The sequence below is a fragment of the Hypomesus transpacificus genome, chromosome 21 (assembly GCF_021917145.1).
Source record: "Hypomesus transpacificus isolate Combined female chromosome 21, fHypTra1, whole genome shotgun sequence".
Taxonomy (NCBI): Eukaryota; Metazoa; Chordata; class Actinopteri; order Osmeriformes; family Osmeridae; genus Hypomesus; species Hypomesus transpacificus.
In genome coordinates this window covers 97,609-109,895 of record NC_061080.1, presented here as the reverse complement: position 1 = coordinate 109,895, position 12,287 = coordinate 97,609, and the positions used below count along the sequence as shown (strand labels likewise).

The window sequence follows — 12,287 nt, the reverse complement described above, 5'->3', positions numbered from 1 at the left end:
ATATAACAGTGGATACCGCTGTTAAATATATTTTTCTTGATACAAAATGTGTGGTGGGGGGTACACATTTTCACTTTTTAAAACGTGATTAAAACAAATCATTTTCAATTAAATGTACGCCCCTGTTTAACACTGATAACAGACCACGGCCTGGACTCTAAACAGACTGGGTGTAAAGAGCGCCATCTGCTGTTTGATGACGTTTGCTGTATTATGACGTAATTCATCAAATAAACTATAAAATGCCGTTCTGATCACTGCTATCATTTCTTATTGAACATTTTCTTGGACAAGGATTTGGATCTCTACGACGCTTTCACCTCAACGAATTCGTATTGGAACACTGAAACATTATAATGTAAGTACATTTTCAGATTGTTTTGTGTGACAGATGGAATAATGTGCGTTGGTGGTATATCACAGTTTATGGTTCGGGTGTTGTTGTCGGTTGTTCTTGTTTTTTATATGAAAAGTGGTGTGCTAAATATGGGAGCATTGTAGTTACTATAGGGCTCCAGCAGGGGGAATGTAAAAGGATTGAGCTAAGTTTCGGTGCACGTCGCTCCCTCCCTTCAGTTGTGAAATACATGATGATGTGAGGGAAAGTTTTGTCCGTGCATCGTTTGTTCAATTACTCCCCTTTTCAGGTTATAAGTCCTATAAAATGCAGTGTTTAAGTGTTATGTGAATGTGTTTATGTTGTTATCACAGTGTTGTTATCACAGTACGTTTTCACATGTTATGTTTGTGAAATAAGTTAGCGTTAGTTAGCTTCACGACGAAGAGCGAGTTAGCTACATTAGCCATTAGCAACGATAACCCCCACGCGGTGGATGAAAGTGCGGTACTTATCGTGCTTGTCGTATGTTCTTTAGATATTTCTGTAATGTACGGAGTACTGTTGTAATTGTGTGTGCTATATGTTAGCAGCATGACTACATTGGCCTGTGATTTGAGATGGAGTTGTGAAATACACGATGTGAGGGAACGTTTTGTCCGTGCATCGTTTATTCAATCACACCCCTTTTCAGGGCATTTACATAATATGCACATTTTTCAAGTTGTAAGGAAGGTACGGAGACTTTTTCAAGTTGTAAGGAAGGTACGGAGACTTTTTCAAGTTGTAAGGTTTACATTTTCAAGACAATGTTACCGGGTAAATGTGAAGGTAGATATCACACATTAATCTGAAAAAGTTATTGTAGCTCATTCTTCTCTGTGTTCTTTGGAAAAGTCAATAGAGGCATCTTCAAATTTCGCCGTCAGCTGTTAGATGACATTTGCTGTATTATGACGTAATTCATCAAATAAAGGCCGTTCTGATCACTGTGCTCAGTTTTACATAAACATTTTATTGGAGAAGGATTTGGATCACTGCAACGCCTTAACCTTGACTAATTCGTATTGGAACAGAGAAACATAATAATGTAATATTGTCCGATTGTTTTGCACCTTAAGTTGTAAGGGTTACATTTCCGAGACATGATTTCTTGTAGATATGTAAGTTGATGTTAGATTATTTAAAAAAAAAAGTAATTATATTCTCTTTGTTTTTTGTAAAAGTCTGCCTTTTTCATGGGTCAGGTGTGAAAGCCTCTCTCTCAAACCAGACTGCAACAGCAAGTGTGACCTGAGGCAGTCTTTGAGGAAGAGACATGGAGAAAGATACGACAGACTCATTCCAGCCCGAGGTGAGTGAGGGAAGAGAGGGGAGTCTGTCTGGAGGCAAGCGGACCTTCATCAGGGTGTTGAACGTTAGGCCTCTAAGTTCGGAGGACATGGACCTGGTCGAGCCCTCGGATCTGCCCCCTTCTTCAGTACCCGACACTGGGTCAAAAGACCAGCTGGAAGCCCTGGAGGTTGCGTCCACTTCCCAGGGCGTCAGTGGAGTGGAGAAAATGCCCTCTGGCATAGCCAGCAGACCCAGTGGAACCCCCTGTCCGGATCTGCAGGTGGAGGCCAAGGCCAGTCTGGGCTCTGTGGCAGCTGAGGTGATCGAGGCAGTCATCAGAAACGTCCTGGCAGCCAGGGCCGCCCTCCAAGAAGAAGCTCAAGGGCCTTTTACCTGTTCCTCTGTGAGCTACTTCCTCTCTGCTGTCTGTGCCGACGTGCAGACTCTACCGCTGCTGAGGAGGTCAGGGAGCAGCAGTCGGTCTTCTGGAAGGTCCCTCAGAGAGCTCCTGACCACCATGTCGAGGACCAACGTTGTCCAGGCTGTGGAGCTGAAGCTGGAGGAGCAGTTTGGGCCATGTAGGAAGGAGGGCTCGTCCACATCTCCATCCAGCCTATCACTGACTGAGGATTTGGTCATGCTCCCTTATCTGGGGAGCGGTCGCTATGGACATTCCCTGGCCAGTGACCTGGTCGAGGAAATCATCAAATCCGTAAAAAGTGCTGTTGAGCTGCTGGAAAGCCAGTCTTCAACATCCAGAGCAGGGAACAGCTCCTCCCTCACAGGATGGAACGCATTGGATGTTTCCTCTGCAGCCAAGAAGATGGTCTGCAAGGCAGCGGCCAAACTGACCCCCCTGGTGATTTCTTCCAGGATGGGAGATGTGACGGCAGACGAGAGCGTCTCTTTGATGAACGAGACGTCTCTGGAAAGTTTGCCCCCGTCTCTCATCAGGCTTCTGTTGATCCGGTCTGTCGACACGGTGACAGCAGCCTGCAGAGCCATAAGCAGTGAGTTCTGCTATCGGGAGAGCGTGAAGAACGAAGGCCTGACAAAACTCCAGGAGCTGGCCAACGAACAGATGTTGGCCTGTCTGAACAAGGGCATAGAGGAAGTGGAGATTGATGAGCTCATCGAAGGCATCTCAGCCATCTCGGATCATTCGCTGATCCTAAGGCGCCCGGAGTTGTCTTTCTCCCACATCTACCGCTCCTTGTTCGTTGACACCCTTCTGCCAGGGAGTGGACACAGAACCACCGAGGTCCTGGAGACCTTGATTTTTTTATGTCCTCAGGGCCCACCCACAGCTGAAGAGAGCCTGGCCCATGATGACACACGAGTGGGAACCATCATTAAAGAGTACCTGATCAAAGGAAGAGATGTGTTCCAGCAGGTCTTGAGTAGAGCAACTCAGAAGCTCTCTTGCCAGCCGGCGACCCCTCGTGATTCACCTCATGCGGCCAATCCGGAGAGCTCAGAGCGTCCATCTCTGCTGATCTCCTCTGACAACTGTGAGAACCTCATTGGTGTGATCCTGGATGATCTCCATGAGGTGGTTGAGCAGCACAAGGCCTCAGCTAAGATGAGATCTGGTGGCAGGAAGTTCTGGGAGCAGGTCCACTCCTCCAGCCAGCTGCTTTATGACAGCACGCTGAGGACCCTGCAGAAAGCTGCAGACAAGCTGTCGGCTCTCGAAGAGCGGACATTTGAGATCATCCCCCCGATGCCCTCCAGACAGGAGCTCATCCACAGCTTTGCTGAGAGCTCAGTTAAGGGTCAGATGCAAAAGAGCCTGGAAGTGAACCTTCTGTTAAGGATAGTGTAAACTGGGTGTTGAGAGGAAGAATGATACATGGTTAAGCATCGGACCAAGTTATTTGTAGTTTAATTAGTAATGATGCAATCACAAGATACACAATGAAAACAACACACCAAGATGTCCGTAGTCTAGTACAATGAATCAGTCGATGATGCAAAAGCAGTCGTCCCACCAAAACAGAGTATAAGATTAGAACGAACGAAGGCCTTCGTTGAGAAAGTGGTCGTGACAGAATATCAGAGAAAGTTCTGCCCCTCCCAAGTTCTGTCTCCCCGCCCTTGGGTGACAGATCTTGTACTCCCCAAAGAGGGAGGTCTGGTGAGTGGCCATTGGTCAGGAGACCTTGGGGTGGCTATTGTTAACCAATTAAATGTCCAGGGCGTTCATGCTGGCGCAAGGTGGGCAGTCCACGGACCTGGTGATGTTAGGAGAGGGAGGGGGCAGAGAAGACCCACAGGTCTGGTGTTGTTCAGGGAGGGGGGTGGACGAGACCCACAGGTCTGATGCAATCCAAGGGGGGGGGGGGGTTTGAGTTCTCCAGAGTTGAGAGCAGGTCATCTCGAGGTCCTGATGATATACGGGGTGGGGTCTTCAAGGGGAAGGGGAGAGGGTAAGACCACTCCTAGGTCAGATGATGTAAAGGGGCAGATGGGCTCCAAGGAGAAGGGGGCATCCAGTGAGAAGGGGGGGGGGGCAGAGTCTCCAGGGGAAGGGGGCATCCATTGAGAAGGGGGGGGGGGGGGGCAGGGTCTCCAGGGGAAGGGGGCATATTATCCATAGTAAGAACTGTCCGGTCTGACTCGTCCTGAAGCAGAGAAGAGTTATGTTCCCAGCATCACCTTATCTCCCAAGTTGACACTTTTACTCCCATGAGCTGACTAGCTCATTGTGCTCACACCAGTCCCTGAGCGTCACAAACTCGCCTCCCAAGTCAGTTTGCCTGACATCTGCATTCTTGTCCACACACCAAAGTTACATTTCAATGTTTCTTATCTGTTACTTTATTAAATCAATTGATCACATTCAATATTTGTATCTTAGTTATTAGCATTACAAAACATGTGTGTTTACATATTCATATTAGATATTGATTGGTATAGCAGCATTGATCAGCAGTATAATGCTATCATTTCCTCACAATCCCTCCTTTGACACCACTATGTGGTGTCAACATTAAAACTGGATATTTTAAAGTTTCATGGATCCCTCCTTTCACACCCTCTAAAGGGTGTGACAACACAAATTTAAAATATACCAGTCTGGCAGTAAAGGCAAATCAGTTGTTAACTAGGTTAAACATGCGTAAAACACTTAAGCAATGAACCAAAATACAGTCAAACTAGATGTTAAAATGCAAAATCAGTCGATAACTAGGTTAAACATGCGCATATGGTCATCAAAACAGTCAAAATTTAATATTTTTAAAGTTTTCATGGATCCCTCCTTTCACACCCTTTAAAGGGTGTGACTACACAAATTTAAAATATTATGAACCTGTGTGAGCAAACAATGGAGGTTAGTTCAGATGAGCAATAAGAAACAGTCAGTCAGATTACAGGAAGATATATATAACTTTTTTTTTTTTTTTTTTTTTTCACTAGAACTCACCCTCCTTTCACACCCTCTAAAGGGTGTGACGCCTTACGATCAGTCAATCTGTTAAACAGAACATTAAAAGAGTCAATACATGTAGAAAGAAACTGTTAATTCGGACAGGATATTTTAAAGTTTTCATGGAATCCCTCCTTTCACACCCTTTAAAGGGTGTGACAACTAACACAAAATTTAAAATATCCCGTTAAGGAACACAATGCTTAGAACGATAATAATGAGACTATGCAGCGTTATGGCCAAGTGGTGTGGACACACTGGACACAGTGGGAAAACCCTAACGATGTTATAGGGGAAAACCCACCGTCACTCCACAGAGTGGACATTCGACATCCATGTACCCACGGCAGACCTGAACATACTCACAGGTCCCCTTCACCACATACATACAACTTTAGCCAAGCTTTTAGAATTGTAATAAAATAAATTTGAGAACATTGAATAACAATCAAACTGGACATTACTGATTAAGATATGTCCCAGTGTAAATAAGGACGTGATTAGTGAAAGTAAAGGGGTTCAAAAGATAATGCCGTGAGGAAAGAGAACATGGCCCTAGCGACAGCCGTCGCTCCAGTCCTGTCCACTTGTAGCCTCACAGAAACGCTCGATCTCTGAGTGAACTTCAAATTCCACAATTTCCTCCAGATAACACTGTGCCTGCTGCCCTAGATTGGCTGCAAGTGTGAAGGTTCGACTATAATTTGTGATGCCAGCTTCTCGAAATATTCTGCTTGTGCTGGATACTGTTCTTTTATTTCCTCCTTGTTTATGCACTGCAGCGATCCTGCAAACACAAGTTTGTATTCTTCCTCAGTTAATGCCACTCTTCTGTTGGTTGTGGGGTCTTTTTTACCGCTGCCTTCTTTAAACCCAGTATCTGGGTTGACTGTGTATTTGGTCTGCCACCAGTCTAATATTTTATAACCTGGCCTTAATTCAACGTGCGATGGACGCCACTCCATTTGTCCTCTCCTTAAAGACACATAAACATAATTTTCTCTTGTTTGAAACAGACATAAAACAAACATGACAGATACATATAGGCAACATAAGGCAAACATAACAGACACACACAGATAGCAAGGTCACGTCTGACCATAAATACTTGTTGTTCCACCACTGGTTGGAATCAAACAATAACAGCTGTAGTAATGCCATGTACCACTAGTCGGAGCCAGACAAAATAGAACTGCAATAATGCCATCCACCACCAGTCGGAGCCACAGACAAAACACAACTGCAATAATATAATCCACCACCAGTCTGAGCTCACCAACCACCCAACTGCCACCAGCCGGATCCAGGCTAGTAACAGCTGCAACCCACTGTCACCAGTCAATGCCAACCACCAAAATAATTGTAACCTGTTGCTGGTCGTAGCTGTGGGTAGAGTCTCAAAGATCCATACATACACATCAGTATTAGAGAGAGAGAGAGAGAGAGAGAGAGAGAGAGACAAGGAGTTTAGTTGGCACCGGTAGGTCTCAGCTCCTTGACCAGAGAGAGGTAAAGAGAGAGAGAGACATAGAGAGAGAGAGAGAGAGAGAGAGTGTGTGTAGTGCAAGAGAGGGGAGGGGAGGAGAGGGGTGGGGAGGTGTGTGAAGGGAGAGAGTGTGTGAGAGGGGAGTGGTGGGGAGGTGAGGTGTGTGAAGGGAGAGACGAGAGGGTGTGTGAGAGGGGAGGGGTTGGAGGGGAGGGGTTGGGAGTTGAGGGGAGGTGTGTGAAGGGAGAGAGTGTGTGAGGGGGGGAGGGGAGGGGAGAGAGGAGAGGAGGGGGGAGGAGAGGAGAGGGGAGGTGGGGAGAGCGAGAGAGAGAGGGCGAGAGTGAGAGAGTGTGTGAGAGGGTAGGGGTTGGAGGGGTAGGGAGTTGAGGGGAGATGTGTGAAGGGAGAGGAGAGGAGAAAGGAGAGGAGAGGAGTGGAGAGGGGAGGAGAGGAGAGGGGAGGAGAGGAGAGGAGAGGGGAAGGGAAGGGAGGGGAGGTGTGTGAAGGGAGAGTGTGTGAGAGGGGAGGGGTGAGAGGAGAGGAGAGGGGAGGGGAAAGGTGCGAGGGGAGAGATACACATTATTAACCCAACAATGCTAAGAGATAGCGAGAGAGAGAGAGAGAGAGCGAGAGAAAGGGAGAGAGAGAGAGCTTGTCTAAAATGCGCCATGCTCGAACCTCGGCATGGCCCCATCCCGACAATGCAATAGAGAGAAAGGGAGAGAGAGCAAGAAAGGGAGAGATACACATTATTAACCCAACAATGCTAAGAGATAGCGAGAGAGAGAGAGAGAGAGAGAGAGCGAGAGAAAGGGAGAGAGAGAGAGCTTGTCTAAAATGCGCCATGCTCGAACCTCGGCATGGCCCCATCCCGACAATGCAATAGAGAGAAAGGGAGAGAGAGCAAGAAAGGGAGAGAGTCTGCTTGTGAAATGTGCCCTGCTCGAACCTCGGCATAGCCCATTCCAGCAATGCAGTAGATAGGGAGAAAGAGAGAGAAAGCAAGAAAAAGAGGTTTGCTACTCCTTAAATCTCCACAAACATATTATTTACGTCTATCTCAAACAGCCAGGTGCTCCCGTCACAGTGCCGCATTCTGCCGGACCCCACCTCGTTTTCCAATAGACACACTTAGAAACAGCCAGGTGTTCCCGTCACAGTGTGACCACTGCCAGGCAACGCCCCGTACCACGTAGAAACTGCCGAGCGCTCCTGTCACAGTGCCACATTCTGCCAGACCTCACCTCGTTTCACAATAGACACAATTAGAAACAGCCAGGTGTTCCCGTCAGTGTGACCACTGCCAGGCAACGCCCCGTACCACGTAGAAACTGCCGAGCGCTCCTGTCACAGTGCCACATCTGCCAGACCCCACCTCGTTTCACAATAGACACAATCAGAAACAGCCAGGTGCTCCCGTCACAGTGTGACCACTGCCAGGCAACGCCCCGTACCACGTAGAAACTGCCGAGCGCTCCTGTCACAGTGCCACATCTGCCAGACCCCACCTCGTTTCACAATAGACACAATCAGAAACAGCCAGGTGCTCCCGTCACAGTGTGACCACTGCCAGGCAACGCCCCGTACCACGTAGAAACTGCCGAGCGCTCCTGTCACAGTGCCACATCTGCCAGACCCCACCTCGTTTCACAATAGACACAATCAGAAACAGCCAGGTGCTCCCGTCACAGTGTGACCACTGCCAGGCAACGCCCCGTACCACGTAGAAACTGCCGAGCGCTCCTGTCACAGTGCCACATCTGCCAGACCCCACCTCGTTTCACAATTACAAATGTATCATTGAGTTTGCATCAACGTTAATCTCTCTATGGACAATTTGATTCAAAGTGTGCAGCCCAGAGTCACAGTACAGTGCAGTTTAAAGACACTCACTCCTAAAAGCTAAAGTCCTAAGCTATGCAGATTTCGTTTAAACAGGCTCTGCTTACCCTATTTTTGTGGATATCCAAGTGAGTGTCAGTGAACCACAGCTGTCCCGCTCCTGCCGGCTGGGGTCCCCTTCTCAGGGACCTCTCGTCCAGATCTCTCACCCAGGCACGTCGGAAGGTCACCAATTGTTAAGGATAGTGTAAACTGGGTGTTGAGAGGAAGAATGATACATGGTTAAGCATCGGACCAAGTTATTTGTAGTTTAATTAGTAATGATGCAATCACAAGATACACAATGAAAACAACACACCAAGATGTCCGTAGTCTAGTACAATGAATCAGTCGATGATGCAAAAGCAGTCGTCCCACCAAAACAGAGTATAAGATTAGAACGAACGAAGGCCTTCGTTGAGAAAGTGGTCGTGACAGAATATCAGAGAAAGTTCTGCCCCTCCCAAGTTCTGTCTCCCCGCCCTTGGGTGACAGATCTTGTACTCCCCAAAGAGGGAGGTCTGGTGAGTGGCCATTGGTCAGGAGACCTTGGGGTGGCTATTGTTAACCAATTAAATGTCCAGGGCGTTCATGCTGGCGCAAGGTGGGCAGTCCACGGACCTGGTGATGTTAGGAGAGGGAGGGGGCAGAGAAGACCCACAGGTCTGGTGTTGTTCAGGGAGGGGGGTGGACGAGACCCACAGGTCTGATGCAATCCAAGGGGGGGGGGGGGTTTGAGTTCTCCAGAGTTGAGAGCAGGTCATCTCGAGGTCCTGATGATATACGGGGTGGGGTCTTCAAGGGGAAGGGGAGAGGGTAAGACCACTCCTAGGTCAGATGATGTAAAGGGGCAGATGGGCTCCAAGGAGAAGGGGGCATCCAGTGAGAAGGGGGGGGGGGCAGAGTCTCCAGGGGAAGGGGGCATCCATTGAGAAGGGGGGGGGGGGGGGCAGGGTCTCCAGGGGAAGGGGGCATATTATCCATAGTAAGAACTGTCCGGTCTGACTCGTCCTGAAGCAGAGAAGAGTTATGTTCCCAGCATCACCTTATCTCCCAAGTTGACACTTTTACTCCCATGAGCTGACTAGCTCATTGTGCTCACACCAGTCCCTGAGCGTCACAAACTCGCCTCCCAAGTCAGTTTGCCTGACATCTGCATTCTTGTCCACACACCAAAGTTACATTTCAATGTTTCTTATCTGTTACTTTATTAAATCAATTGATCACATTCAATATTTGTATCTTAGTTATTAGCATTACAAAACATGTGTGTTTACATATTCATATTAGATATTGATTGGTATAGCAGCATTGATCAGCAGTATAATGCTATCATTTCCTCACACTTCCCTCGACCTCCAGCCTGTCCTGCCAGGAGACCCAGGACCGCACAGTCAGGATCCTGACGGAGAGAGTGATGGACGACACTCTGTGTGAGTCTGCTGCTGCAGCTCCGTGTCCTGGGGCAGATCTCGGTGAGCTCAGCCCTGCAGCGGTCATCATCGATGCTGGGACAGCGTCGACCTCTGCAGGCGAGACCAGAAAGCCTAAGAAGGGCTTGAAGTGGTTGAGCAAGAAAGCCAAGCTCTTCAAGAACAAGGTGGGTTATTTATGTAACAGATCTTATAGAGCAGAGCTTATAGTATATCGTATGAGTACAGAATGAATGACCATGGGTAGGTTATTCATGTAATGGAGCAAGTATAGAATGAAGAGGCACTGTTGGGACTGAGGGGCTGTTGTTGTTCTAAATCCTGATGCTTTGGTGGACTGAGAGGTGTTGTCATATAGTTTCCATAGATTCCAGCATGTTCTGTGTTTTCTGCAGGTTCTGAAGAGAAAGACGGAGCCCAAGAAGCCCTCAGCCCAGGAGGAGCTTCCCCCCAGCTCTCATGTCACACCTGGTGAGCGACCACCACTGCTTGTCATCCTTAATGAATCACAAAGTTATCCTGTAGATTGGGCTGATGACTCTGACAAAGCCTAACTTCAAATTTACCCATTTAAAATGTTATCTTTTCACAGGGGCTAAATGTGGTTCGCCTCCCAATCTGGAGCAGTCGAAGGACCACGAGACCAACCAGGAGCCCCTTAGACATCCTTTACACGTACGGATGTTCCGTGCGCTTCAGTCCATCATCAAGATGTTCAAGGTGTCTTGAAGCCAGTAGGACGGCCTACTGATACGTTTAAGTACCCAGCAACGTAAAGGGCTGGCTGGCTCTGTCCCTCTATCACATACACACACCTCTCTCTCTCTCTCTCTCTCTCTCTCTCTCTCTCTCTCTCTCTCTCTCATATATCCATCCATCCCGGCACCCACAGCACTTTACATTATGCCTCTCATTCACTCATTCATACACACCCACAGCGAGGGAGCTGCCATGCAAGGCTAGCCTGTTCATGGGGAGCAGCTTGGGGTCCAGTGTCTGGCTCCAGGACACTTGGACACAGGGCCTGGATGCTCTCCAGGAGGCTGATGTTGGATGTTTGTTCTGGTTTCCTGCCTCTCTGTTCTTCTACCCTGCAGGTCTCCTGGTCCACTTTCTCCCGGACAACAGAAGGACCGTTGCCAAGGAGCCAGAAATGTACTTTCAGCAGTGCGGACGAGGACTAGGTCTTTCTCACCTGGCTGGAACTCGCTGGGCTGAGTGGATATCAGGAGAAGACCATCACAGAGACTCACTACCATCTGGGACACTCTACTGTATCTGATCCTTGTCAATAAACTAGTTATATTACAGTTGGAGTGTAACAGTCCTGTTTGTTTTCCTAACAAAGCTATCGCACAGGGAGGTGCGCGGTGACTTAGAAAAGGTTCTAAGATTCTGATGTACTGATGTGTGTGTTGTGGTTGGACACAATGCTATAGCCAACAGGTAAATCAAAAGGCAGATATGCACATTCACGACAATGTAGACAGAGTAATGGACAATGCAGACAGAGTAATGGACAATGCAGACAGAGTAATGGACAATGCAGACAGATTAATGGACAAAGCAGACAGAGTAAGGGACAATGCAGACAGAGTAAGGGACAATGCAGACAGAGTAAGGGGAGTTGGAGGGAGAGTCAGAGGATGAGGCAGAGTTCAGATTAGAGGAGGAGGACCAAGAGGAAGAGGAAGGGAAGCAAGCAGAGGAAGAGGAGGAGTTGGAACAGTGTTGCCAACTTAGCGACTTTGTCGCTATATCTCGTAACTTTCCAGACCCTCTTGGCGACTTTATTAGCAAAAAGCGACTAGCGACAAATCTAGCGACTTTTTTGTAATTTGGTGGATTATTGTGTTGACAAAGCACTGAAAAAGCATCTCACATATCCCGTCCTGCTGTTCACGTTTCAACCGATCTCACGAGAGTACAGCGAGAGCTGTCGCTGTCTCCTCTCCACTCACACAGCGCCTGCGCTGGCCTGGAAGAAAACTGTGTGGGATCCAGACCGCATCACTGTGATGGGCACCATTGCTCCTAAGGTGGTGCCTAGGGGCGGGTTTAGGCACGGGCGGACTGGGCGTCTTTTTTCATGTGATCCGGGGGCCGCACGAGCATTAAAAAAAAAAGTCTCTGCGGGGTTTTGTCTTATCTATTATTTCAGTGGGGAATTGGCATATTGGCGCCACCTTCAGGCAGCTGCAGGCACCCCTGCTTGCTGAGACGGTGCCGTGCAGCATTTTCCATTGTTTGTGCCGCCAGGTAGTAGCGGTAGACTCTATTGTGCGTCGGACGGTTCAGACCTCCCGTCTATGGAGGATTATAGGTAGCCTGACGTTGTCATACTCATAATTCTAGTCAGAATATGAGTCTGAGAACTCTCCATTG

At 48.1% G+C, this 12,287-nt stretch overlaps 1 protein-coding gene across 1 annotated transcript; it reads left to right on the top strand.

Annotated features, from left to right (window-relative positions):
* The first annotated feature begins 2,413 nt into the window (after positions 1-2,413).
* LOC124483285 lies at positions 2,414-11,218 on the top strand. The gene is made up of 4 exons (XM_047043649.1): positions 2,414-3,477; positions 9,816-10,069; positions 10,298-10,373; positions 10,495-11,218. Exons 1-4 carry the CDS (start codon positions 2,496-2,498, stop codon positions 10,629-10,631), a joined length of 1,449 nt encoding a protein of 482 aa, XP_046899605.1. The 5' UTR covers positions 2,414-2,495; the 3' UTR covers positions 10,632-11,218.
* The last annotated feature ends 1,069 nt before the right edge of the window (positions 11,219-12,287 follow it).

Bases quoted from the DNA above. Each gene is read 5' to 3' on its own strand.
- LOC124483285 (XM_047043649.1), top strand. From the start codon at position 2,496: ATGGTCTGCAAGGCAGCGGCCAAACTGACCCCCCTGGTGATTTCTTCC. The intron at 3,478-9,815 runs TTCTGTTAAGGA...ATTTCCTCACAC, and splicing joins AAAGAGCCTGGAAGTGAACC to TTCCCTCGACCTCCAGCCTG. The intron at 10,374-10,494 runs GTGAGCGACCAC...ATCTTTTCACAG, and splicing joins CAGCTCTCATGTCACACCTG to GGGCTAAATGTGGTTCGCCT.